The sequence below is a fragment of the Phaethon lepturus genome, unplaced genomic scaffold (genome assembly GCF_000687285.1).
Source record: "Phaethon lepturus isolate BGI_N335 unplaced genomic scaffold, ASM68728v1 scaffold13022, whole genome shotgun sequence".
NCBI lineage: Eukaryota > Metazoa > Chordata > Aves > Phaethontiformes > Phaethontidae > Phaethon > Phaethon lepturus.
In genome coordinates this window covers 32,951-58,718 of record NW_010522654.1, presented here as the reverse complement: position 1 = coordinate 58,718, position 25,768 = coordinate 32,951, and the positions used below count along the sequence as shown (strand labels likewise).

General features: G+C 34.5%; 1 protein-coding gene across 1 annotated transcript; it reads left to right on the top strand.

Annotated features, from left to right (window-relative positions):
* The first annotated feature begins 256 nt into the window (after positions 1-256).
* SLC38A11 (solute carrier family 38, member 11) lies at positions 257-22,695 on the top strand. The gene is made up of 11 exons (XM_010281878.1): positions 257-368; positions 789-863; positions 3,117-3,251; positions 5,009-5,074; positions 6,797-6,903; positions 7,448-7,527; positions 15,719-15,789; positions 16,651-16,812; positions 18,567-18,679; positions 19,340-19,471; positions 22,450-22,695. The coding sequence occupies exons 2-11, from the start codon at positions 803-805 to the stop codon at positions 22,693-22,695; spliced, it is 1,173 nt and encodes a 390-aa protein (XP_010280180.1). The 5' UTR covers positions 257-368; positions 789-802.
* Positions 22,696-25,768: the final 3,073 nt, after the last annotated feature.

Below are 25,768 nucleotides of genomic sequence, written 5' to 3'. Positions count from 1 at the left end.
TTCTGTCCTTTCAATTATGTTTTTTCAAAGAAGAATTAATTACAGAAGATATGGGTCAGACTTATACAGGAATTAGATGCCTAATGCCCCTTTGATTTCTTACAGAAAAAAAATAGGATTTAGTTATCAAAATACCTCTGCAAATCTGAGTCTATGATAATCTTTTTTCATCTTGAATTGATTATGTGTAAAATCCTCGTTCTCACCTATTTTTCTCACGTATAATGTTATCACTGTCTTCCTGAAATAGGTAGAAACAGATGATCGAACAGCCCTCGTTAGTAAGCCCAGGAATAAAGGAGGAAACAGTGATCTGGCGTCAGCTGGATTTAACATTATCAACTCTATCATAGGATCAGGCATTATAGGTAAGTATGTAGTAAGTATACTTTCCTTTGCTATCCTGTGTTCAGCCTTGTTCATACACGCATGACCGTTCAGTTGGGAGAATAAGACTGTTGTCTTACTTTCTGCTGCTGTTCCTAAAGATTTTTCTCTGGTTTTATTTGCTTACTATACAAAAATGTAGAGGTGTCAGCTGAGATCATTTCTTAGAGTGTTAAGCACTCTACAGCCTCTTTGCCATAATTGATCAGAGAACTGGTTGGGCAGGTGCTGACTGAACTTCACACTTAGGCAACAATTTGTCCACTAAAAAGGACATTTCTGAGGTTATTAAGCATGCTGGTCCAATTGGGGAGATTGATAGCATTTTTTAAAAATCTTTGTTTTGGTCATCACAAGTATTTGAAAGGTTCTTCTATAATGTTTCCTTTTCTTATTTACAGGGTTGCCATATTCAATGAAGGAAGCTGGTTTTCCACTAGGAGTACTGCTTTTATTTGGGGTTGCCTGTATCACAGGTACTCTAAAAGCAGTTTCTGTTGTAAAGTGAAAATTAGTCTTGCAATGTTTAACTGACCTTGATCTTAACGATACCTTAAGAAAGGTATTGTTATATTTATGACAACAAAAATGACAATTTTTTTCATTGCCTTACTAATCCCTTGAGCAGATTGGTAAAAGTAGAGAATTATAATGTGCAACATATAAAGCTGCTTTTTGTGTGCATTTTATTTTCATAAAGCCTAGTTTCTTAGACTAGGTCAAGGTGACATTTGGAAGAATAGCTGTTATTTGTGCCTCATAATCACCTGTTTTAGTCTGCTGTTTTTACTCAAATTAAGAGACTGATCTTTGAGTGGTTGTAGATCACTTTTAAAAAATATATTTTATTTAATTATCATTCATCAAAAAAATAATGGATTTACCTTCAAAAAGAGGCAAGTTTTGAAATCATCTGGTAAATAAACTTAAACATAAGTAAATCCATTGGCGTCAAAAGACAATTTTTGTAAAGACTCTGTGGATTCAAGTCTTAAAATGACAAACCAAGTGAACATGAATGGCACAAATTCTGTTACCTATATGCTGAGAAGCAGTTGATGCTTTTCATTGCTTAAAATGTCATTTAAGGGTCTGCATAAATGATTGAGGTTTGACTGGAGAGCAATATAACATAAGGAATATGTTTCTTACAAATAGAAAATTTTCTGCATGGCCGATGGCAAAATACATTAATGAAATTGTATCGTAAACATAGTTCAGAAATTTTAGTTAGTTTTCTGTAGGAAAACTGATCTGACCTTTATGTTTCTCAGTATTTTGAAGACTGTATAGTCTTAGGCCCAGAACCTGTAAATTAAACTCAGCATTTTATTATGTTAAAGATGTGGCTTAATATATCTTGTACAAGCAAATTATAACTATAGTTACAACTTTTTGACTTGTAGCATTTAAAGTACAGGCTGAATATGTAACATTAGCATTTATTTTCCACAGTTTTTATTGAATAATTGGCAAATAGCTGTTATTTAGCAATCCTGATCCTGACTGTATTTCATTTTGGGGGATGTTTTTGAACTCTGCTGGGTGTAGTCCTATAATGACAGCCAAATACAATTTTAGGTCATGTAAAGGTAAATCTTTTTCAAGTTTGGTGTGTCTAAGATCCCTTGCTACAAAGCCTTAGTATTTCTTAGTATTTCTTGTACAAGATCAGCTCAGTATGCAACATAATTGATAATGAACACTTCTGTATCTCTGCTTTTGTCTTCTCCCAATTATAGTGTAAGTAAGTATATATTGTGTAAGAATTGCATATGCTCATGGGAATCTCTGGATTGGCTTTCACATTAACAAATGATAGAAGTCTCCTTTGTAAAGACTGAAAATTTCATAATTTTAGTCATTCACAGAAGATAATAAACGCTGATACTGTTCACAGAAAGGAACTGTTCCTATTGCAGCATAGATTACAAGCTAAGTGAAAGCCAGATGAGGAATAGACAAGGTCTAGCTACTAACTGCCGAGACACCTGCACTAAGGTAATAAATTCTGCGCTGTAACTAATCTGGACTGGAAAATCCCATGGTGCTCAAATGAATCCTAAAGCATAGCTTGACATAACAGCAATATTTCGAACTGTCTTCATAAAATGTTGAGTTTTCAGTATGTGAGTAATTCAGCCTGTGAGATCAGCTCTGTCTCAAGGAACATTGTTTCATGGTTTTCCAGATAAATCACTTTGTGTGTGTTTTATTTTAAAAGTATCCAATAAAAATGTTGATAATATTTTTATCGTAAACAATGGAGAAGACACAAAATACTAGCTAGGCTTTATGTTTCACAAACTTAGATAAATAGCTGAGTAAAGTGATGGAGACTTCTAGCATCATGACACAGGCAGGTCTCACATTTTACCCCCTTTGAGGATATAATCAAATGCTCCATCTGTTCAGGAGCTCTCTGCATTATTAATTGAATTTTCTTTTCTTGGTGCTCGTGACAGTTCTCATTCCCTTTGACCATACTGGAAGCCAACGAAAATGAGTCTGTTTCTGCTGTCCCTAATCAGGAAGGCTGGAATTTCCTTCCAATATGAGCCTATATCTCCTGGTTTCTGTGGATTGAGATCCTTTGTGAGATTCCTCGTCTCTGCTCTTCATAGTGCTACTGTTTTTCTTTTTACAGACCTTTTTTTTTTTTTAAGGAGTGAAAAAGATGAACAGTAACCAACCACAAGTTGGTTAACAGTAATTTTATATTTTAACAGATTATTCCATTATATTACTGATCAAAGGAGGGAACCTCTCCAGTACCAACACCTATCAAGAGCTGGTCAGAAAAACATACGGTCTTGTAGGTTATCTGATTCTTTCAAGTCTTCAATTTTTATATCCGTTTATTGGTAAGATCACATGAAATATAAATATTTAAGTTTTATTAATAATAAGCTTTTTCACTTTACCACATTCTTTCACTGGTTAAATATTAACTCTGTAAAGAATATACTGTATACATCTCTTTCCTATTAAAAAAAATAATTTAAAATTAATCAGTGTGTTGTGAAGAACGACTAAGGAAGAATTCAATGAATTGGAGGGCCAGAATAATAGAAATGAACTGAAATGTAATAGCATTTATTATAGAAAATACAGAAAATATCTATTTATTATAGAAAATATAATAAAAATTAATGATCACACACTTAAAAATTGACAAAAGTAGCTATGAGAAATAGCAAATAAGAGATTCTCTTCTGGAATGAGTAGCAGAACACAGATTTGATGTGCCTGAAACAAAAGGAATACATGACTTTAGGAGTATATTGAATTAATATTTTTTTTTCCGAAGATGTAGTATTACTGTCATTGGAGAAGCCACAGATCAGATCTTGCTTGAATATTGTGTTCTGCCATTGCTCTTCAAAAGTGTTAATTCAGCCTCATACCCAATGAGGTACTAGAAAATTGGGCAGTCGAGACCCCTTTGAGAAAGAAATAGTAAAAGAACAAACAGGTATAATCTGGGCACAAATTAATTAGACCAGAAGTTTAAAATAAAGTGATATTCTGAATGTGTCCCCTACAGTAGTAACATAATGAAATCAAAGTTTAAATAAGCTTGATATTTTCACACATGGAGCTGCAAGAGGTGGTGACTTGAGATACCAAGAGTCTGGACTTGGTGACCACAGAGTCCCTGATCAAAATTCCTCCTTTGTGAATAATCAGTCTGAATTTATTACAGGTAGCTGAGATTTTTGAGAGAGTCATGTTACTGTTACTGCAGGCAACAATGTTACACATATTGACTTAAAAAATAATATAATTAGTACTTCATAGAGAATATGGAGGAGAATTGTAAAGATCTCAGTCGTTACCATGAGACTAGTTATGCATATATATTTGCTTGAATTTATTTCTGTAAGTGGTGTTAATGACTTAAAATTTCACAAAAGTGAATATTTATGCATTAGTTAAGGTCAATACCTATATGTATGCTATCTAAATGGTGAAGGCCACATGAGTATATAAATGTATTTTGTGTATATGTATACATACATATAAGAATGAAATATGAATGCAAGTGTAGAACAAGGTAAGAATGAAATATGAATTTTAAGGCCACAATTCTTATTAATGAGAGGAAGGAATGGAAGTGCATATCTGATACCTTAATCTATTTTCTCCTCCTTTCTTCTGGTTTAAAGATTTTGCTAGCTTTTTGCATGAGCTAGGAAGTCCTAGGCATTTAGTTGTAGGACTGATTATTAGGCTAACACAGGAAATTTACTAAATAGAAACAAGAATTTGGGGAAAAAAAAAGACAAAGAATTGCTGTTAGAAACAAACAGTTTTTAAAAGCCTTTTTTTCCTCTTCTGAAGTAAGTTTATATGGCAAGTCAGCACAATGGCCTTGCCTGTCAGACTGTATTCTTGCTTAGGTTGTACCCGTTTAAAAAAACAAAAGCGGGGGGAGTGTTAAAGAATTTTTGTGTTATTTTGTTTTAAACCTGAAACTTAGAAGTTATTGGTGCTAGCCTGAATCCATATAAGAGGGATAGTGGCATATAATCCTGAAGTCCACAAAATATGTGTATTTAATGTTTATCAAATATTTCATATTTGACTTGTACTAACAAAAAAATTTATTTTCTTTAAGCTATGATCAGTTACAACATAATAACAGGAGACACTTTAACTAAAGTTTTTCAGAGAATTCCTGGAGGTAAGATGCATTTAAAAAATTCAGAACAGGGAAAATGTATTGGATAATAATATAGCATAAGTATTTACGGATTAGCATCCTGCATAAGTCTGAAGTTCTACCTGTTACTTTGCTTCTACATTACTCTTAAATATAGTTCAAGTTAAGAATTTGAAATGTATTTGTATGAGTGTTTTTTGGGGTTTTGTGTTTGGGATTTTTTTAATAAGTCTTTCTCAAATAAAACATATGAATCCTAGTCCTTGGTTGTCATTGGACTCAGCATCAGTGAAGAGACCATATGCTTCAATGAAATATTAAGCAAACGGAAGGAGTCTTCCACAGTGGTGTATTTACAAGGTCATCATATTTTGTCTTTTTTTTTTTTTTGTTAGGTATTTCCTATAATAATAATTTGAATACTGTAACTGCACTTTATCTAGTAAATAATTCTTGGTGGTTTGCAAATGATATAATGGATTTAATGCTTCCTTAAGCATATCTGTAATAGTTGGTCATGAACTGCATATGTAACTTTCAGTTCTCTTAGATATTCACTGCTAAACCAGATGTGGCATTTTTAGCTTGCACTTGTTACTCTTCCTCTGCTGTAAGTTTTCACAACAGAATCAGTGGAGCAGTTTTTGTGTATGTTTGCCATATACTTTAGCACAAAGTCAGCTAAGTTAAAACATTCTTCACTGTCAAATTAAACTAAAAAGAACATGTCTGCAATGAAGTGGAATTTAGTGTTTGTAAGAACTGTTTGATTTCCACAGGAGGACTATAATTTTAAGCCTGCAAGGTGTGGATGCAATTTTAACTGTCACACTGAATACCTGATCAGGTTGATAGTGACAGTGAATGTCTAATAATTTTATATACAATACAAATTCTGTAACAGGAGGAACCCCCAGCATGGCACATGTTTTCACCTGGCTGGTAGAGTGCCTGTCTGGAAAAGGATGCGAAAGCATTCTAGTCTCCCAAAGAGCAGAGGGAACTGAACTCAGACTTTCCATGTCAATTGCCAGTCACTTTTCCAGCCATAATTATTCAGAAAGCTTTCATTAAAGCCCATGATTCACGGTAGCTTGACTGAAGCTGAGATATGCTTTATTTTTAAGTTGTCATTGGCTTGAAAAACACACCAGTTGTACAAATAAATCCCACTGATTGCAGGGAATATTATAACATTATTGTTGCCTTCACATGGTAATCTGTATTTTTCAAGTGGAAGTCAGTTGAGAGCAAGAAAGGAGGTACTCAAAAGAAACCTCAAAATTAGATTGTTCTTTTAATAATTTGCTTATCTTCTTCAACAGCACAGTAATTGATTAATTAATTGTTAACACACAGTGTCAAAACATCCTGAAGAGTAAAAGGCAGAAAGAAGTAGTAGAATGTTTTACTTGCAGGCTGATAACATTGGCCCAGGCATGATGAAAGAAATTAACACTAATCTATACGTAGAAATGCCAGACTTCCAAAGTTTGGTATAATATATCCCATATGTTATGTATTCGACTTGAATTTGCAGAATTCTTGTGATTATGCACATGCTGTGTATAGCTTCCTCCAAGTTAGTTCATGCCTAATTTTTGTTTCAGTGTTACTTAACTTGAATAAAGGGGATAAAAGCCTAGTCAACATCAGTTTGTTACTCCTGGCCTTTCAAATGTAACTAATCTGTTCCTTATGTCAGTCTCTTAGAGAAATAAATTATTTTCTTTTTTGTTTTAGTTGGACCAGATAATGTGCTTACTGACCGCCACTTCATAATTCTCCTTACCACTATCATCTTCACCTTGCCTATATCTTTGTATCGAGATATAGCAAAACTGGGAAAGGTAAATCACAATAGCAGTTGATTTTTGGTTTACTTTTCTGTATGCCATTAGAAAATAAGTGCCAGTCATAACTTAGTGTATTTGAACTCAATTACATCTGGCTAAAGCATGTTAAGTATTTTAGAAATTCAGACTGCCTTCTGTCCCAACAAATACTGGAAAACTTGTAATAGTTTAAGCAAAACTTTGCTCTCCATATGAATCCCTGGAATTTTTCCATCTACTGCTAGTAGAACTCAAGTCCTGTAAAGCACTGGGTGATATAGGCCTGATTTCGAAATGCTGAGCACCATTAATTAAAAATGTTTGAATGGGAATATCTTAAAATTAGATGAATTGTTGCAATTGGCTAGTTACTCAAAAAGAGTAACAAATTAAAAGATTATTATATCAGACAAGCTTTCTAATTCTAAATATTTGACATGTAATATTTAGAACTTTACTTGGTTGTTAATTATTCTTTTTAAAAAAAAAGTACGTTATGCTGCTAAGAGGACAACCTTTCAGCAGCTTACTGACTGAATTCATGTTTTTACTTTTACAGGTATCTCTTATTTCACTGATTTTAACTATTGTCATCCTGATTATTGTGATGGTGAGAACAGTAACACTCAGTCCACAAGTGTGAGTATTGTTACACTGGCCACAAAGTGAATTCTTGATGATACGTAATCTGTTATCGCACTATTACCTATAGCTGCATAGTTTGGAACATGGCTGTTTTGGGAGAGACAGATAATTGAAAAAATGAATCTGTATTAACAGTAATACAAAATGAACTGCTAAAACATATTTAATCTTTTATTTTTTCTTTCTTCTTTTGCACATAAGCAAATCTAGAAAACATCTCAAAAAAACTACAGATTAATTGGAAATTGCGGGTGATATGGCTAATAGCAGGTGGCTCCTGAATGGGCATGTCATTTGAGAAATCTTTAATTTTGTCCATAATTGTCAGATGGCCTATATTTACAATGTTAAAATAGGTAGTGTCTTAGGAATATTTCTTTTTCTGTTAAAAAAATTATTTAGTTATAAAAATTGAATACAAATAATGAAAAGAAAAAAAGAGAACACAATAATAAAATCTTTATTCTGTCATTTGAGAAAACAACAACATAAGCATGCAAAACTGTTTTCCAGCACTCGTACTCTGAAGTAGTATTTGACATTGGACATGGGAGTGTTCTAGACAATTTAGTACACATGAATGTGTATTGTGGCAATATTTTATAATTACATTGCAAGAAAGTGTTATGAATCTATTATCTTACCTTTCTGGCCTAGAAGGTCTGTCTTTTTACCTAACCTTTAAATGTGAAGATATATTAATAAAGACCACAAACTCTATTTCTGAATGTGTTTTTTTATTTATTGGAATAGTTTTATGTAGTATTTCTAATGTTTCTGTGAGAAGTGGATTCTTTGACCATGATTTTTCAGCAGTGTTACATGTAATTGTTCATTTGTCTTATTGCTGTCATACATGGGTTAATTGCAGGACATTCATGTTTAATGCTAGAAAGATGGCTAGAATAGCAGTTTCTGAAGTTGTACCAGATGATGTTGTCTATCATCCTTAAAATGATGCACTCAGGACAGTGTGGTACTCCCCCGCCATCTTTCAGAAGCAGCGTGGTTTTCATACTCTGTGTTCAAGAGGTATTTGAAAGGGTAATCTCAAAATCCCCCGTCATAAAAGGAAGAAGCTATATGTAATGGTTACTCATGACCTTCTTACTATAGTAACATTTCTTCTCAACCATTGTGATGCACTGAAAATTATGGAATGCATAGCTTTATTTTTTCTTGCAGTAAGTAATGTTGAGTTTTGAGAGATTCTTGAAGTTTTACCTTTTAATTCTTTAGATACTTCCATTTTTGCGTTTATACTTCTTGTTTTCAAAAATGCATCTAGCAAGGTGATAAACTGTTAATCAAATTTTTTTGCCTTACAAACGTACTATCAATGTCTATTTTTACTATTTTACAATTAGAAATAGGCATATACTTTAATTATAAAAATCCTCTTCTAATATTTTGTTAATGGTATAATGAATGCCATCTCTTTTTTTTTTTTTGCAATGAGAATAAAGAACAGTAATATATTTTAATATGGGTCCCATCATAGTATTATAACAAGTGAACCAAGTAGATAACACATTTACTGTGAATCCTTATTTTAATAAAATAGAAGTTAAAGTTTTCAAAGAGACTTAAAAAAATCATGATTATGAAATACAGTCTGCAGATCTGTCACATAGGAAAAGAATTTGTATAATCCTAGATAAAGGCTTGATGGGGCCAAGAGAGAATATTTAATCCCTACAGTTGTTACATGGCAGAATTGATTGGCTTGTCATTGATGACAGGTGATTCTCTAGTTTGTTCTTGGCAATTCCATGATTTCCCATTCCAGTTCTTAACTAACCTTTTCTTATTAATTCTTCCTAAATGTGTATCGTGTGTGTCTCTTACTGCATTTCATGTTGATTGCTTCTTGGCCAAACCACAGTGGATATGGACAGCACACTGTTCATTCTTTTCCAAATGCTTAAAAACACCTCTAAAGAGTTGTAACAGTCCTTTCTGTAGACTAAACAAACAGTTCCTTTAGTGTTTCTCTTCTTGCCATTTCCTGTACTACTGATCATCTTCAATGGCTGCCTTAAGTTCTCTGCAAATTAAAGTGATATCCTGATGCCCCAACTGCCTGTGGTATTCCCATTGAGGAGCAGAGAAGACAGATTGATGTATCTTACATGCAAAGTGTCTTGAGGTCCCTTTCAACTGTATCTTTTGGGTATTGCCACACCTGTTTATATAACCTAGTTTGTTGTTTGCCGCTGGAAAATAGCATGATATTGTGGACATGCCTTGAGTCTAACAGAAGCTCCAAGCTCTTCTCTGCAGAACTGTGAGCTGGCAATTTTTCCTTTCTTTTCTTTTACTCTGTTCTCATGAAGTTTCGGGTTGTTTTTGCTGTTCCTCCCTGCCATGTTCTCATGAAGCCTTCTTTCCCCCTGCATAACTGTAGAATTTGTCATTACAGAATTGAATACTGCTTTATCGGATGATTTCTTCATCTACCAACATACCTATGATTTTTCTTTTTTCACCCTGTTCTCTAGGATGCTTGTGCTAACCACACATTTCATGCTTTCTATTAAGGATGCTTCTTACTTTTTGTTCCATCATTCAAGTTACTGCTGAATACATTCAAAAGTGCTGGACTCGGGTCAGGCTCCACTGGAATCCCATTCAGATATCTTCCTACTTTGATTACTACTCAGACAGTAATTATCAGTTTTCACTTACCTTTAGGTTTTTCAAAGTGAAAATTTCTTCCCTTTGAGAGGTATAAGAAGATTGTTTGGGAATAATAAAACTGTCTTTTTGCTTAAATCCAATTCATGTTCTAGCTGAAAATTTTACCTATTATTTGGACAACAGAGGATATTATCTTTCGTAGAAACTTTCCGCAATCATCATCAGTGAAACAAGAACACTATTATTGTTTACAACGATTTGATGTGCTTGAAACTATAGGCTGAAAACCAGCAATTATAAGTCTTTGAAGTGTTGCTTTTTTTTTTTTAGTTGCTTTGGGAGTGGAACGGGTTGTCCAGGGACATTATAGGAATGTTATTTTCTTGTTCGTTCTCAGGGGAAAAAAAAAAAATGTATATATGATGGTGCTTTAATTTATCTCCTCTTATGACAAATACAAAACTGAAGTTTGGGGGGGGGTTGTTTTGTTTTTTTAGTTTTGCTTTTGATTAATATAATCCATATGATTACTGTTGCCTGAAGGGCATAATGAACCTGCAGATAGAATTCAGTGTTCTGGCCCTCAAGAGTTGAAGATGTTGGATGAAAATATGTTTTTATGCTCCGTTCTTTACTTTATTTCCCCCTGATTATAGATGGGTATGTTTCTACTGAGATCAGAAACAATGGGTTAGAATTACCTCAAACTGTAAATGTGCAGTATGTTAATACTGCTTTAAATAACTTCATGCTTCAAAGCTAAAACTAACATTCATTGCTGTAAAAAGCAATACTTTATGTAGCTCATAAAGATGGATCATTTTAGTTTGGTGTTTTTTTGGAAAGAATGTCATGATGTCAGTGTCTGCATAATACATAGATCTCTAAGAAAAACTTCAAGAGCATCTGCTACACATAAAGGGATGTGAGATTTACTCAACTGGCAGCTGATCACAAAGATGAAATACCAAATGTTTGGGAAAATAACTTGAAAGTGGAATGCTGATTCTTTCTTTCATATAAATAATCCAATAGTAAACAAAGATAAACTTTAATGTGTGATGAAATTAAATAATAAAACCTAAGCTAATGTATATTTACAGAGCTGCTAAGTAGTTCATTAAGGAAGAAAGAGGCGTTAAAGCAGCTTTAACTAAGTGGGGATTACATACAGCTTTGCCTCATCTGTGTTCTTTAACAACTGGGATGACTTTGATTAATATAAAATTCAAAGCTGATGTGAACATTACTCACTTTCCATTGTATTGATTGAAGTTATATTCAGCATCTGTAAACTCTTTCAGTATCTTCAAATTTTTAAAGTTTAAACAAAAACTAAAAAGGTATTTTGCCTTAGAATAGAATTGGATTTAAATTTTACGGTTAGTTTCCTAAATGTCTAAATCATTGAATTAAACCTAAATTAATCTGCCATATGTTCCTGGATTATTTTGATAACTGCCAGTTTGCACCTAAACTTGGTGGTTTGTAACTGATCTTCAGTCCAAAATAATGGAAGTCTTTTGCTCATTCCAGCAACGTAGCTCCCCTGTCAAACGTATGACTTTGCTTCCTCTCTGGAAATTAACTTTTTGTCAGTCAGTGTTTCATGCCTGCAAGCTCGGTTGAGATCAGGAATGTCTGTTTCCTTGCCCACCTTAAAGGTATTTTTTCTGATGCACTCTGATGCTGTGTTATATTTGGCAGCATTGCTACATGAATAACAGAAAAGATTTTTGCATAGCATGGGTCTTAAGATGGGGAATATTATACTGTAAATATTTTATGAGAAGGAGAAGATACGCTGTTTCAGACTGCCAAACAAATTTGTCTGACTTGCTCATGATCTGGATGTGAAATGCCTTTTACCCTGTTAGGAGGTCTTAACCTTGCCTGGTTCATTTTTCTTTTCATTTTGCCCTGTTCTTATGTAGATGAACACAAATATTTTCAAAACGTTTTTGAACTCACTAGCATGTTTATGATGCTATACTTTCCCTTCAGTGTACTGAAGACTGAGTAGAGTCCTATTTTCTTAACCTCTAGGCTTTCTTCATAGCTAGGCCTCACTACCTGCCTATGGATGGTGCGAATAGTTAGTCCACCTTGCTCTTGTCTTACTTGCAGCTGAGACTTTTTCCTGTCTGGGATCTCCCTTGGAATGCCTTCTTGATCAATCTCTCACTATTTTTGTTTCAGGAATCACAGTTCTATTACCTCTCAGCTTTTACTTTGTGCTACAACTTCTACTATATATGATAGAAGGTGCAGCTCTCAACAAATGCATTTAGTATCACAAATGTATTTCTTCTGTTAACTTTCACTGTGTTTCATCTGACTACTTCTCCAGCATGAAAAAAACTTTGTGTTCATGCAGGCATGAACACAAATAGCCTGTATTTTCATACACTGAGTGAGGAGCAACAAGCTAGCTGCTCTTGTCATTCATGGATATTCACAGCTACTGCTATTCTTGTATGAGCCACAGTTAAAATCTTCCCCTAACCATTCCTAACAAGAATGTAGGTCAAACTGCTCAGAACAAAGGTCCTTCTCAAAACAACAACAACAAAAAAACCCAAAAACCAAAACCGTTTTGAGCAGTAGCAGCAGGACTGAAAAAGCAGAATAGGTGTAGTGCTACCGGGTATTCTTGTGATAGACTCTTTCAGCTTATGTGTGCATCTGCCTACACAGGGAGACGTATTTATGTGAATGTACGTATGTTTACCTTGACACTCAACACTTGGTATTTCCATTAGGTGGCCTTTGTCTTGTGAGTCATTTTAAGTGATTATTCACAGTATGGCTTTTCAGTAACTAACAGCTACTGTTTCCTGACACAAATTTTCTCTTGCCCAGTCTGAAGTCTTATTTTATGTAGCTGCTGTTTGTGTCACTTGCACCCTTTTCGAGGAGCTTTCCCTAAGTCTGTTATGTCCTGCAGGCTAGACTTGGGGTGATCTGTTGTTGGTATGGTCAGGACCCTAAGGCTGTTGTCTCTTAGTTCTAAATGGTCAGAAATGAAATTTCTTACTATGTTGCTTTCACTCCTTAGTTTCTGTATCATATCTGTGCGAGATCCCTCTATTCCCAAAATATGAAAATGTTTTTCAAAACACATGCAGCAGTATATGACATACTGTAAGCAATAGTCATATACTGTTGCATATATCATCTGTACTAACATGCATTGTATGACATTGCAATCTGCTGGGAGTGTTCAAATCATGGATCTGAAATTCTTCTTCCATTCCGCAACTGGAATGGAAGGAATTTATCTTCTTATGCTGTGGAATAAGCAGGATTTTGTTCTTTTGGATTTTTTCCCCCCTCAAATATTACTCCTGATCTGGTTTGTCATTCATCCGTAAAGCAAAGCTATGTTTTGGTCTGTCGTATATTGCTAGCGTGTAAGCTAACACTGTGCAGGGGGAAAACTAGCTCCTGTGATTATTTTGGTTTTTTAAATTGTTTATTTGGCCAATTTATTCAGTTTTTTTCAGCTGAAATTCACATGCTTTCTACATTCCTTTTTTTAAGTCCCTTTTTATAGGAGCTTATAATATAGCTATACTGTTGCATGGGATGTACCATTTTCACAGAAATTAAATGTGTTTCAGACAAAAGCATCCTTTATTTCTGTGCATTTTAAAAATATTTTGGTTTATAGCATATTAGATAATCTAAGTGTTAATTATTAATAGGAAAGGAGGTAAGAATATTTTCACAAATACTGTTGCCAAAGGAAAATAAAACAAATTTTCATTCTGTATGTTTTATATCAAAGATGACCTCTAGTGGTTATGGAATGGAACAGTTGTAATGTTAGCTTTCTATATTCTATTTTTATTTTGGAATATTATTGTTTTTCTTTTTTTTTCTAACCAGATGTGAATGTTTCCCTGAAAAATAATACATTCAAAATTAAGAATATGAATTGTCCACAGACATCTCTAGTGATTTGAAATCAGTGGCATCAAGTTAAGGGAGGCTATTCTATGTAAGGAACTACAGCAGCTGTAGTGGGTCAGAACTTCTATGTCACAAGACTGATGCCAGGTATCTCTATTTCGGCTGTAGTATTTATTACATCTACATGCTGAGTCTGAGAATGTTCTGGGAGGGCCATATTCAGCTGCTTAAGACTAGAAGCAGTATGTTACAGTAGTCAAGATAATATACTGCATCTCAGGACAAAAAACTGAACTTGATTTTGATGCTCAGGTTCTCTTCACTTTTTGAAGTTAAGCTTAGCAACCACAGCTTGAGAGCTGAAAAGGTGCTCTTAAGTCTGAACTGAATGTGCATTTGATGCTAAGTCTGTTTTTATAATACAGAAGAGGAAGGATTGACTATTTGAACCCCCAAGAAATAGTAAGATAGGAGTTCTGAAAGGGGAAACAGCAACATCTTTTTTGTCTTTTTTTTTTTTTAATAGATGGGTGTGGAGTTTAAACATTTGAAAGCAATAAAACCTTGCATAGCATATGCTACTATGCCTGTCAAAACCAGCTAGTTATCGCCAGATAGAGGGAGAGGCAAAGCTGCCATTGTTACCTTCACAAAGCTGGCACGGGTGCCGTATGGCTTTCTAGGGCAGTAGGAACATAGCAGCTAAGGGCTCAGGTGGCAGCAGCTTTCCCTCTAAATAAAAACAGAGCAATCAAAGTTAGCAGCAGCCACCTTTTTAAGAGCAAGCTTCTCTGTACTGTTCCTTTGTGCTTTAATAGTAAAATGTTCAACTGGCTTGTGAATTTCATTTGATGTTTTTAGCAAATTGTAGTTCTGGAAAAGGATGTTTCATGTGCTCCTCCTTTCCTTCATTTTGGTTCTTTATTAAGGGAGGAAATTCATTCATCAAATGGTTTTTAACAAAGTTTGCTGATGGTTCTGTGGTCCTCCTCTAAGAATTACAATTACCACAGGTCCAAAATTGTGGGCATATCTTAGAGGAGCAGATGTGGAGGATATTACATTCTTGCCCAATTATAAAAGTCTCTATATACTCTTACGCTTTATTTTATAGCTCCTTTGGAAACTAGCAGAATCCCTTTACTATGAGAATAGTTGGAACAGGTATAAAGAAAGGCAAACTGCCTGACTTGATTTGTAGCCTAGGAAAAACGTATCTCTAGACTACATAGATTACATGTGTAAATTCAAAGGAAGAAATTGCCTCTAAATAGTCAGAAGAGATTTTGGGTTGAGATAACCTTAGTCAGAATCAGTAACTGCTTTTACCTTCCTGGTTGCTGTTTCTTGGTATATGACGACTTGAAGAGTTTGTTTACCAAACTAGTCACCAAAACAGGCTGACGTTTTTGGCTATAAAAACTGATTACAGAAATACTTTAAGCAAAACAAGGGCGGTGAGAAGGGTATCTCCCTAGTTTCAACTTATTGTTGGTGAACACTGTGGCCTACTTCAGAGAGTTCTGGAGATGTGACTAGCAGTTCTGTATTACAGCATAGTATTTTAAATTATTTTTAATAACTGATAGTTGAAAAGAGGATGATCTATTAAAACAAATGTCTATTTTAGACCTAAATCAGAAAACGCATGGATATTTGCAAAATCAAATGCAGTACAAGCTGTGGGGGTGATGTCATTTGGTAAGTAATTTTGTTTGTATTTTCAATATTCAGATCAACTGTAAAGTAATTACTTTATTTAATATTTTGGACCTAGAAACTGCGTATTTTAATTGTATTTTTTTATTTGTGTTATATTAATATGACACATCAATATTCATGTTAAGCTGGTTTAGAAAAAAAATGAAGTTGACTGTGAGTGATCCATAGGTGAATTTAATTGCTATGGTTTAAGACCATAACAATTGCCCATCTGTCCCTAAGGGGCTATTGCTACTGTAGCAGAGACAGTGGTGTGGCATGTGAATCCATCTCAACTCTCCAGGTCATCTTAAAACACCTGGACCAATAAGGTCAGTCTAATTGATAAACTGAGGAGGCTGTGATCATTCTGTGTTCTCTTGGATAACCTCTAACAGAAAAATTTTAAACTGCAATGCATGTACTTGCTGGAGAGTGCCTGTTGCTTGACATTTCTCACAGTGGACCATTCAGGTGAGTCTCATCTCACCTCCATTATCTTCATTCTAAAATCTGTTCCTGCCAGGAGGATCTGGTATATTACTTCTTGTTAATGCTGTGACAATCTGAGGCCTCCCAATGCTTGCTGCTGCCTAAAATGGATGTCACAGGAAGTCTGAAAGTAGCAGGTGGCTCTGTGGATCTTTAAAAAAAAAAAAAAAAAAAAAAAATCAAAACTGCTGTTGGGTTCTTAAACAAAAGAAGAGCAGGAAGAGGAAACAGAGGTGGAACGGAGATGGGGAGGGTGGGAAATGGCATGGCGTGGCATTTTAGGGTAATGTAATCAGAATCTTCTCAGGATGAATTTTTTTTTCTATACATGAAATCATACGTTTGCTATAACTACTATGTGTGTTTCAGCATTCATCTGCAACCATAACAGCTTTTTAATATATGGGTCTCTGGAAGAACCCACATTAAAGAACTGGTCTCGAGTCACACATGTGTCTGTCTCACTCGCTGTTGTTATCAGTGTAGTGTTTGCTGCATGTGGATATATGACTTTTACAGGATACACAGAAGGTAAACTGCTCAATCCCTCAATTTTAATGCTTGTTGTAATCCTTACATTTCCACCTTTCTGTCTGACTTGTTGTTAATAACTTAGTGATTGTAAAAATGCCAAAATCATACTATGTTTGGACAGAAATAGTTAGGATGTTCCTTGTAGTAAGTCAACAAACAAAACAGGATACAAAGATGTCAGCTACATGCTAATAGTTGTCAAATTCCCAAGTGTAAGTCTCACCAGTGAACGTCCCCTTTGAGTATTTCCATAAACAAAATACTTCCAAGACCTAAACATCTATAATTTAGCCACGTGATCCACTAGCAGAGACCAATAAGAACAAAAATTGCCTTGATTTTTCTACATGGTGCTTGGCATATATTTCTTGTACGTTTTCCTGTATCTTTTCCTATCTGTGCTAATATAGCATCCTAGCTCTGACTTAGAGATATTTCCTATCTTTACAACAGCTGTTCTGCTGCAACTAATCCTGCTGTCACCTCTGTGTGCATGTGAATATATATATACACACATATAAATATATATAATTAATGTTACATCATACTATTTAATGTAGTTTTGTTGAAGAGGAAAAGGTGCTTTCAGAAAAGCAAGGCATAAATTTGTTCAGTGCATTAGCTTCTTCAGGAAGAATACACATTTCATAAGCAAGCAGTTTTTATGTTATTTAATAGTGCTGTTCCAAATTGTAGAAGTTTTCCAACCTTTTTCCTTTCCTGATGAGCAGCAGCATGTAGCTGAGAACAGAGGAATTGTAGGATGGGGGTTACTGGTTGATCTTTCATCCTTTTTTCTTGCCTCCAGTGCTGTTTATGCAGAATAACTTAAAGTCCTAGATGCAACTGTAGCTAGACTAAATGCAAACTGACTGAGATATTTCAAGTACAGAAAGCTCTGACTGCAGCTACCCCTTAGCATATGACTCTACACTAAGCAGGTTCCATGTTACCTTCTGTCTCCCCTGTCGAAATCTTTTGGGTGTTTTCTCTAAAGTACACCTTATTGCTTCTTCAGTGCCATTGTGATCCTAAAAGTAGTAAATCATAAGGCAGTATAGTAATAGGGTAGAAGGGACCTAGTAGATCATCTGATCACTGTCTTGCAGTGTCTCTTGTGCCTCAGAGATCATTATTCCAGATTCTTTGTGGTAAACACTAAGCAAGATGATAATTTGTATTCTCTAACAATGCTTTTGTAGTTAGATGTAAGAAGATTTGCTAGGTAATAATCTATATGCTTATAATGGGCTTTCAGGGTCACAATATTTGAAATTCTTCACTGTAGCTTACCAGGTATGATTAGATACTATCAGTGAAATGCAGTTCACCAGAGGTAACTCCCTGGTCTTCCTTGTGTAGTTGTTCTAGGAATTACATTTTTAAAGGGAATGTACCTTTTACATACAAGCTTTCTTTCTGAATCTGTCAAATATTTATTTAAACAAACACCAGCATCTCATATAAAATCTGTGCTAAGGGGAAAATAACAGATGACAAACTAAAATGTGTATATGTTAAAATATTTTTGAAAGATAAATGCTGCTTGAAATAAAACCACTGCTACTAGCAGAATAGGGTGAAAGTTCCTCCTGGATATAATTTCTGACTAACTGCAGTTTCTTGATTTGTGTCAGGAGAGGGGATCTGAAAGTCTCAATTACTCCAGTAACTCCAGTAATGTAAACTTCAATTTGCAGATAGGCAAATGACATGAAGTTCAAACTAATTGATGTTTTGCTATGCCTTAGGAGATATATTTGAAAACTACTGTAGAGATGACAACCTTGCTACATTTGGAAGGTTTTGTTATGGAGTCACTGTAATTCTGACCTTCCCCCTTGAATGTTTTGTGACCAGAGAGGTCAGTATTCATTACATTCTCCCTTTAACAATGTTCATATATATTAACAATATTCTCACATTATTAATATATTATAGCTGCGGTCAATTGTTGATAGGATATGTTGATATTTATTACAGACCCTACTGCATGCAATGAGTATGAGGTGCTAGTTGTACTGTTTAGATTCTGGCAATATAATGTTGTATTACATTTATTATAATATCTAATATTATATTAATAATTACTTAATAATGTCAGGACTGCTTAAAATTCCAAGTTTGGCATAAATGTTACTGTTGTTATGTTGAGAATAGCCAAAGATAACATATTTGTCATGCTTACTAGTTTTGTGAAAATATCTCCATCTAGGAAATCCATCTGCTCAATAAATAATTTTAAGTGGTTTTTATTCTGTAGTGGGCAAATGAGAAGAAAGCAAGTATACCTTAAATCCTGCAGGTATGACTAAGTCAGTTTTGCAAGTGTTCTGCAATTTATTTATGTTTTTTATGAGTTATTTCTGAAAGTGGATGGAGACGTTTCCTTGAAGCACGATAGGTAAAGTTCAGTCTGTATTCTGACCCATTCTTTTAGTTTCCTAAGGTTAGCAGGTTTGGAATAAGCTTTTTGTTAACATAAAGAGCAAAATCAAGGTTTAAATTTGTGTTTCTGTTTCAGGTGATTGCCAATGTGTTTTTCCATGGGAACCTCTCAACAGTTTTCCATATTGTTGTGACAATAGTTATCATTGCTGTGGCGACTGGTGTATCATTAGTGTATGATTGCCTTGGAATAGTTTTAGAGCTGAATGTAAGTGAACCTGTATACTCTTTTATTTAATAAATCACTTTTTTATAAAACAGAACTCTGAAAAATCCACAGCTCTACTGAAAATGTTATGTAATTAGACATAGTAGTCAGTAGAAATGTTCGTAGGAAAAAAGGGAATTATTTACTGCTTCAAGATCAGATAATTAAAGGAGAAAGGAAGTTCATAAGTAAAGTTCATATGGTTGGGGAGGGCTTTTGTAAGAGTTCTGGAGATACGGCAAGTGGTTGTGACTTACCAAATGTATTTAATCTGCAGTGGAAATCACTAAAATACTCATACTAACTGTATTGCAGAACTGAATCTGGCGTTTGTTTTTCTACTCCCTGCTTCTGATGAATTTGACAAATTACTAAACACTGGGGCAAATGGTAATGACTGCCTTGAGCCAAAAGGGGAGGGGGGAGAAAGAACAAACGAGTAGTAGTGAGACTATAGAGATAGTAACTGGATTTTTTCCCTGCTTTGGGCTTAACAGGCAGTAAAACTGAGTAATTTCATAACCTGAGCGTATGATATTTAGGAGGAAACTGCTTTGTTTGCCAGCAAGCATTCCTGTTTCTAGTATCGCCTCATAGCAGAGGTGGAGCTTATCCAGCAAGCCACACAAGGCACTTCTTGACTTGAACGAGTTTTAACACATCACTGTAACTTCTTTGGTTGTCGGGAGCTGCCATGTAGTCTACTGGAGTTCTAGACTACTAGTTAGCAAAGTAGACTTACCAGATGAAGTCAGTCTTTTTTGGCACAGAATGTACATTTAATCAAAGGAAATGTTAAAAAAAAAAATAAATCCAGTCTACATTTATGATAAATAGTCTTTGTCTTAACAGTTTACCTTCAATTTCAGGTCAGCTATTTTTAATAAACAAAGCAGATGTGGAAATATCACACTCCAGGATATAAAAGTTAGAAGGTGGAGAAAGATCTTTAAGGGCAGCCTTTGCTTCTTCATAGAAACATTTTAGAATTGCCTCCTTATGTCCCTGTTCATGCATTCATTGACAATTTCAAGCCATATATTGCATTTTTGCCAAAAGCTGATGGAAAAAAATGGAGGGAGTTGTTCTTTATGCTGCATGATACATGTACTTTTATGTACATCGTCATACACTTACACTGTTCTGATCCACAGTGCAGTTTATCTGCAAGCCAAGCAGTAATGAGTGATTTTTGTAGCAGTGATCTTGCAGGTCATACTTGCACTAGTACTACAGAAACAGGTCTGAATATGCAGATAAGCTATCCAATCAGCCTCTATTTAAAATAATTACCTACATAGTTTCTTCTAAGTTAATCCTTCCCAAATTATAACTAGCTCAAAATAAACAATATTCACATTGGTTTGATCAGGATGCATGTTTCCATTAAAATTTCTCATTCATGGCATCTGTTGGTAATTTCTTTTCCATCTTTCCCCCTCTGTTTTTACATTACAAGTGCAGAAAATTCACCTGTGTGTGTATATACACCCCAATAAGAGTATTTAAATGTGTGCATACATACACACATGCCTATTCTGACCAAATACCTGAATACTGGTATAATAAGCCCAATTAACTATGTGTGCCCATATATGTCTATTTATTTTACACTTATTATATGGTATAATATGTTAAAAACAAATTTACACCAGAGAACTGCCAGTGAGTCCTTCTAGCATGAATAAATATGTTTGATTCCTATTTGGAATTAAATTGTTTTAAAATAATCACTCAAAAGCAAATATTCCATCAATGCAGTATCTTTACCCAGAGAGGCCTAAGCAATTACTCGATAGTCAAGTATCTTGATAGCTTGATTCAGTTACAAATGGAAGTTGATAGCCAGGCATTTGAGTGGGTAGCTCATGTCTAGTAGGGTTTTTTCCTTTTTTTTTAAGAGAGAGTTTGACAATACAGCTATATGTATTTATTGGATATAAGTACTGCATTTAGAAAGATTGTTCAGTCTTGATATCCACCAGTACAGAAAAAATGAATAGGCAGAGTCTTTACATGTGAAAGAAAGATGATCTGTGCTATTCTTTTACTGGGATGCTGATTTGTGTTGCTTCACTCACTTAAGAGTCTCAGTTTCTATGAAGAAGCTTGGTGCATGTACCTATTTTTGATGTCTGTACTGATCACTGTTAACAGGTTCTACCATAAAAATATACAAAAGTTTGTACAAACAATGATGCAGAGATATTGAGTAGGCTGTGTTACTACCTCACCATAATTGAGTTTAAACATAGTGTTTGTTAAGTATGTGACAAAGTAAATGTTCAAAATATCTGCATAAAGATGCTCTCTTTTGCCATGTAACTCGTATGCTAATCTGCAGTGGCTTTACTATAAAAAGTAAAAGCATTGAAGCAGGTGCTTTTTATCTGTCCTTATCTAAGAGAGCATTTAAAGAGGAGCTGAATTGTTAATAAGAGGAAAGGTTCTACTCTCTCAAAGGGAGCTTTGCTTTCATAGGGAAGTCAACCTAAATCAGGTCATAAATGTAGAACTTGATCAGAATTCCTTGAACTGCTACATGATGTTTCCACTTTTGTTTTTCTTTAAGGCAGTATTATATCTACACTCCTACATGGAATGTTCTTACATATTTTAAGTCAGTTACAGTATTGCAGAACTGTTATGTTTGGAATTTTACTGTACTTTTGAAGCTGTGAAACTTCTGGTAATCAGATTTAATAGTATTTGCGACATAAAATATTATTCTGTATTAGCAAAGCAAAAGCATTTAAACAAATCTGAATTATTTCAAATAGTTTTACAGATATTTTTGAAAGTTATTTATGACTTTGAAAAGAAAGTTTTCCATATAGCAACACTGGAAAAGGCCTCTATTTTCTGGCTTTACTGTTGCATCAATCTAATCGCAACCATTTAAAAATGCAGGTTTTTGTTTTTCACATTTAAATATCATGCTTATGAGGGTTTTTTCTATTGTTGTTTCCCACACACAGGGAGTTGTGAGTGCTACCCCACTTGTTTTTATCATCCCAACAGCGTGTTATCTAAGGCTATCCAAAGAGCGATGGAACCACCCAGATAACCTCATATCCTGCCTGATTCTTGCTGTCGGTGTGCTAGTGATGACAGTTGGGTTTGTTTTGACCATCTTGCATCCCCAGGAATGTAGCCATGGAAAAGAAATGTTCTACTGCTTCCCTAGTAATGTTTCTTTTCACAACAGTACACTTCCACCATAGGTAGCATGCCAGTCTCCAGACTAGACCAGGTACATCTCGCAGCAAGCCATACATGCCAGTTTAAAGGAGAATGAAACAAAGAGCTTTTATGTTTTGATATGCACTAAGAATTTTAATCTGTATAACTGCATTTACGTACTAGGTTTTATGCTGCCATCCTTTACCACATGAGACTTAAGTTTTAGCTGTTGAAACAGAAATTCTCAGAGGTGCCTTTCAGTAGGAATTACTTGAATAACTTGCAAGCCTATCAAAAAGGCTGCATTTTTTAACTTAGTCTGCAATGCTGTGTAAAAGCTGTAAATGAAATGTTTAGGAATGCAAACATCTCCCATGTTTCATTGCTGTAATTTAATTTTAACTAATTTTATAATATTTTAATGTATATTTATTAGCACACTATAGTATGGGGGGGGTGTTGAAGTCCTGAAAAAAAAAGTATGTCTGAGTCTCTGTGTACTACATTTCTGCTGTTAAATTGCAAAACCCCTATTAACTCTGCCTTTCATTTTGCAATAACTGTCCTTTAGTGTTGAAAGCATCCCTTGTTACTGGCTCTTGAGTCAAGGGCAATTTTGTATTCTGACTGAACTGTAATTGATACAATTCAACTGTCAGTGTTAAAATTTGTGGTCTTCTAATCAAAAGACTTTGCATGAATAAATCCACACAGGGGAATTTAAAAAGATTCAAGTAAACATTCTTTGTAAAAATTTCAAGACTGAAAGAGAGAAAAATTGTGTGTAACAAACACATCTTATGTTTATAACCCTATTTATTATTTCTGAAACTGGATTGAAACATTGTTATATGCCAGGCACGTGCAGCTTGAGCAAATTCTGTAAGAAAACCTTCAAACTTGGTTATCATTCTAGTCCTCTGACTCTCTTCAGTATATGGCTATTGATTTTGTCATGGTTTGTTAAATTTTGGTGATTTGATATGTTTTCTAAAACTGATTTAATATTAAGGATTCCTATAATGTATGTATGTATATCTATGTACATATATACATATGCATATCTAAAAATACACACACACATATATATGCCTATAGAATATGAGTAATCGGAAGTTGAGAATGAGTAATATGAGCATCCTGTTATGTCAGTGCTGGGATTTTGAAAATGTTTTGTTATCAAATCAAACTCTGTACTTTGAGGGTTTTTCTGCATCATTGTGATCATCGTAGTTCCTTTTGTCAACCATTCCTTGACAACTATATATAATGCTACTCTATTTTTATGCTGCTAAATGAGGTGGTGATGGGTTTTGTCTTTCATTCATTCTGCATGACAAAGCTATTTCATTCAAGACTTCCAGCTAAATAGATCTTTAAGCAAGGGTCACTAAATGATGATAATACTCATAAGAATAACACACTTTTAAAAAGCAGTGCTTTCATAATAAATGTTTTAAGTATTGTTGGGGTTTTTTGGGGGTGGTGGGTTTTTTTTATTTGTTTTCTTCGTTTCTTTTTAAGATGTAAACCTATTAGAACTAGGAGTGTTAATTCTGCTTTAATTTCCCTGCATAGAGTCAACTTTGAGGGTGATAATTTATTTGCTGTCCAGGTACCTGGAGAATATTTTTTCACCAGTTTAGATCCAGCGATAGCTGATTTTGTCTTAGCTGTGGGTGAGTAGTCACTGATGGATCCCCCTTCTGCATCAAATGTAGTTAAATAATATTTCCTCATGACAACTGATGAGATCTTTCTGATGAATCAGAAATCTCTATGAGCTTTTCTGTTCTTTTTTTTTCTGATTTTTTTTTTTTTTTTAATTTCTTTTGTTGAAGTATGTTACTCTGTTTCAGGTATTAATTATAAGCTATCCTCGCTTTAGAGGGTCAATGGAATAATTTATAGGTTGCATTGTATTATTGCCTGTTTAACTTAAAGATTCTACTCAGCTATGTCAATATTAAATCATGTTTACATGTCCTTTATGAAGGACAAGTCTTTCTATGCCTTTCTACTTTATCAATGCAGATTTAAAGAAAATTTGTTTCATGATGCCTTGTAATTTGAAAAGTGTAAAGTCTGATGTAGTAGTGTCAGTTAAATGGTTTCATTGTTTATAAAGCTTCTTTTGCTCTTTAAAAGTTTCTTTTTGCCAAAACTAATGGCATTCATGTAATCATATGCTCAGTGGTTTTCACTTATGAATTTGTCAGGTGACGATGGGACTCTCCCAGCCATAAGTATACTGAAAAAGGGAAGTCAGACATCATGGATGCTGCTATTTGCTAGTTAACTGCTATTTGGCTAATGGCTTTATAGAAGCTATGGTTCCTTCCTTTCCAGTATTACACAGTGTAACTTACCTTTATTGAAATGGCAAATAATAATAACCTGCTATATGGTTTCTTAGAACCTGTGAGGTCTGAATAAAGCAAATAGCACATTTTTATTTCATAACAGAAAATGTGATAGTGTTTTTTGGAAACTGTTAAGACTCCCCAAAATAGAGTTGTAGCTATCATCAAAAACAATACAGAAAGCATTTAAGGTTATAAAAATAAAGCTGTTATAAATATGACAGCAGGTAAGTCTTGATGCAATAGAAAAGAAAGATATGTAAGCTTAAAAGGAAACATTACAGCAAGGAAAGTACAACCATACTAAAGAATTGCTAGCAAATATACTGAATTCAAGCTTCAAACAGAAGTGTCTTTCTATGACTAAAAAAATAAGGCAATAGCAGCAATTTACAATCTAGTAGTTTTAACGTAACTCATTGAGAATGAATGAAAACTAGTTACTACCTGTGTTATACTATTGGACAGACTTTTGCACTGAAGAGTATGCTTTAGATTTGTAGTTATAAAGCAGGTTTGGTGGGTAAGCTAGGGGTATGTAGCATTGCTTAACTACTGAACAAATCAAAACCTCTGGCTCTTTATATTTCAGTATGATGAAGTTTTCTTTTTCATCTCAGTATCTTTCCAGAGTTTTATCTTGTTGACAGTGCAGTCTGGGATTTGTTCTAGCTTTGTAAAATCCACTGGGATGCTCTCGCTGGCCTCAGCATGTGCAGGATCTCACCACTACCGTAGTACTTCAAGCAGA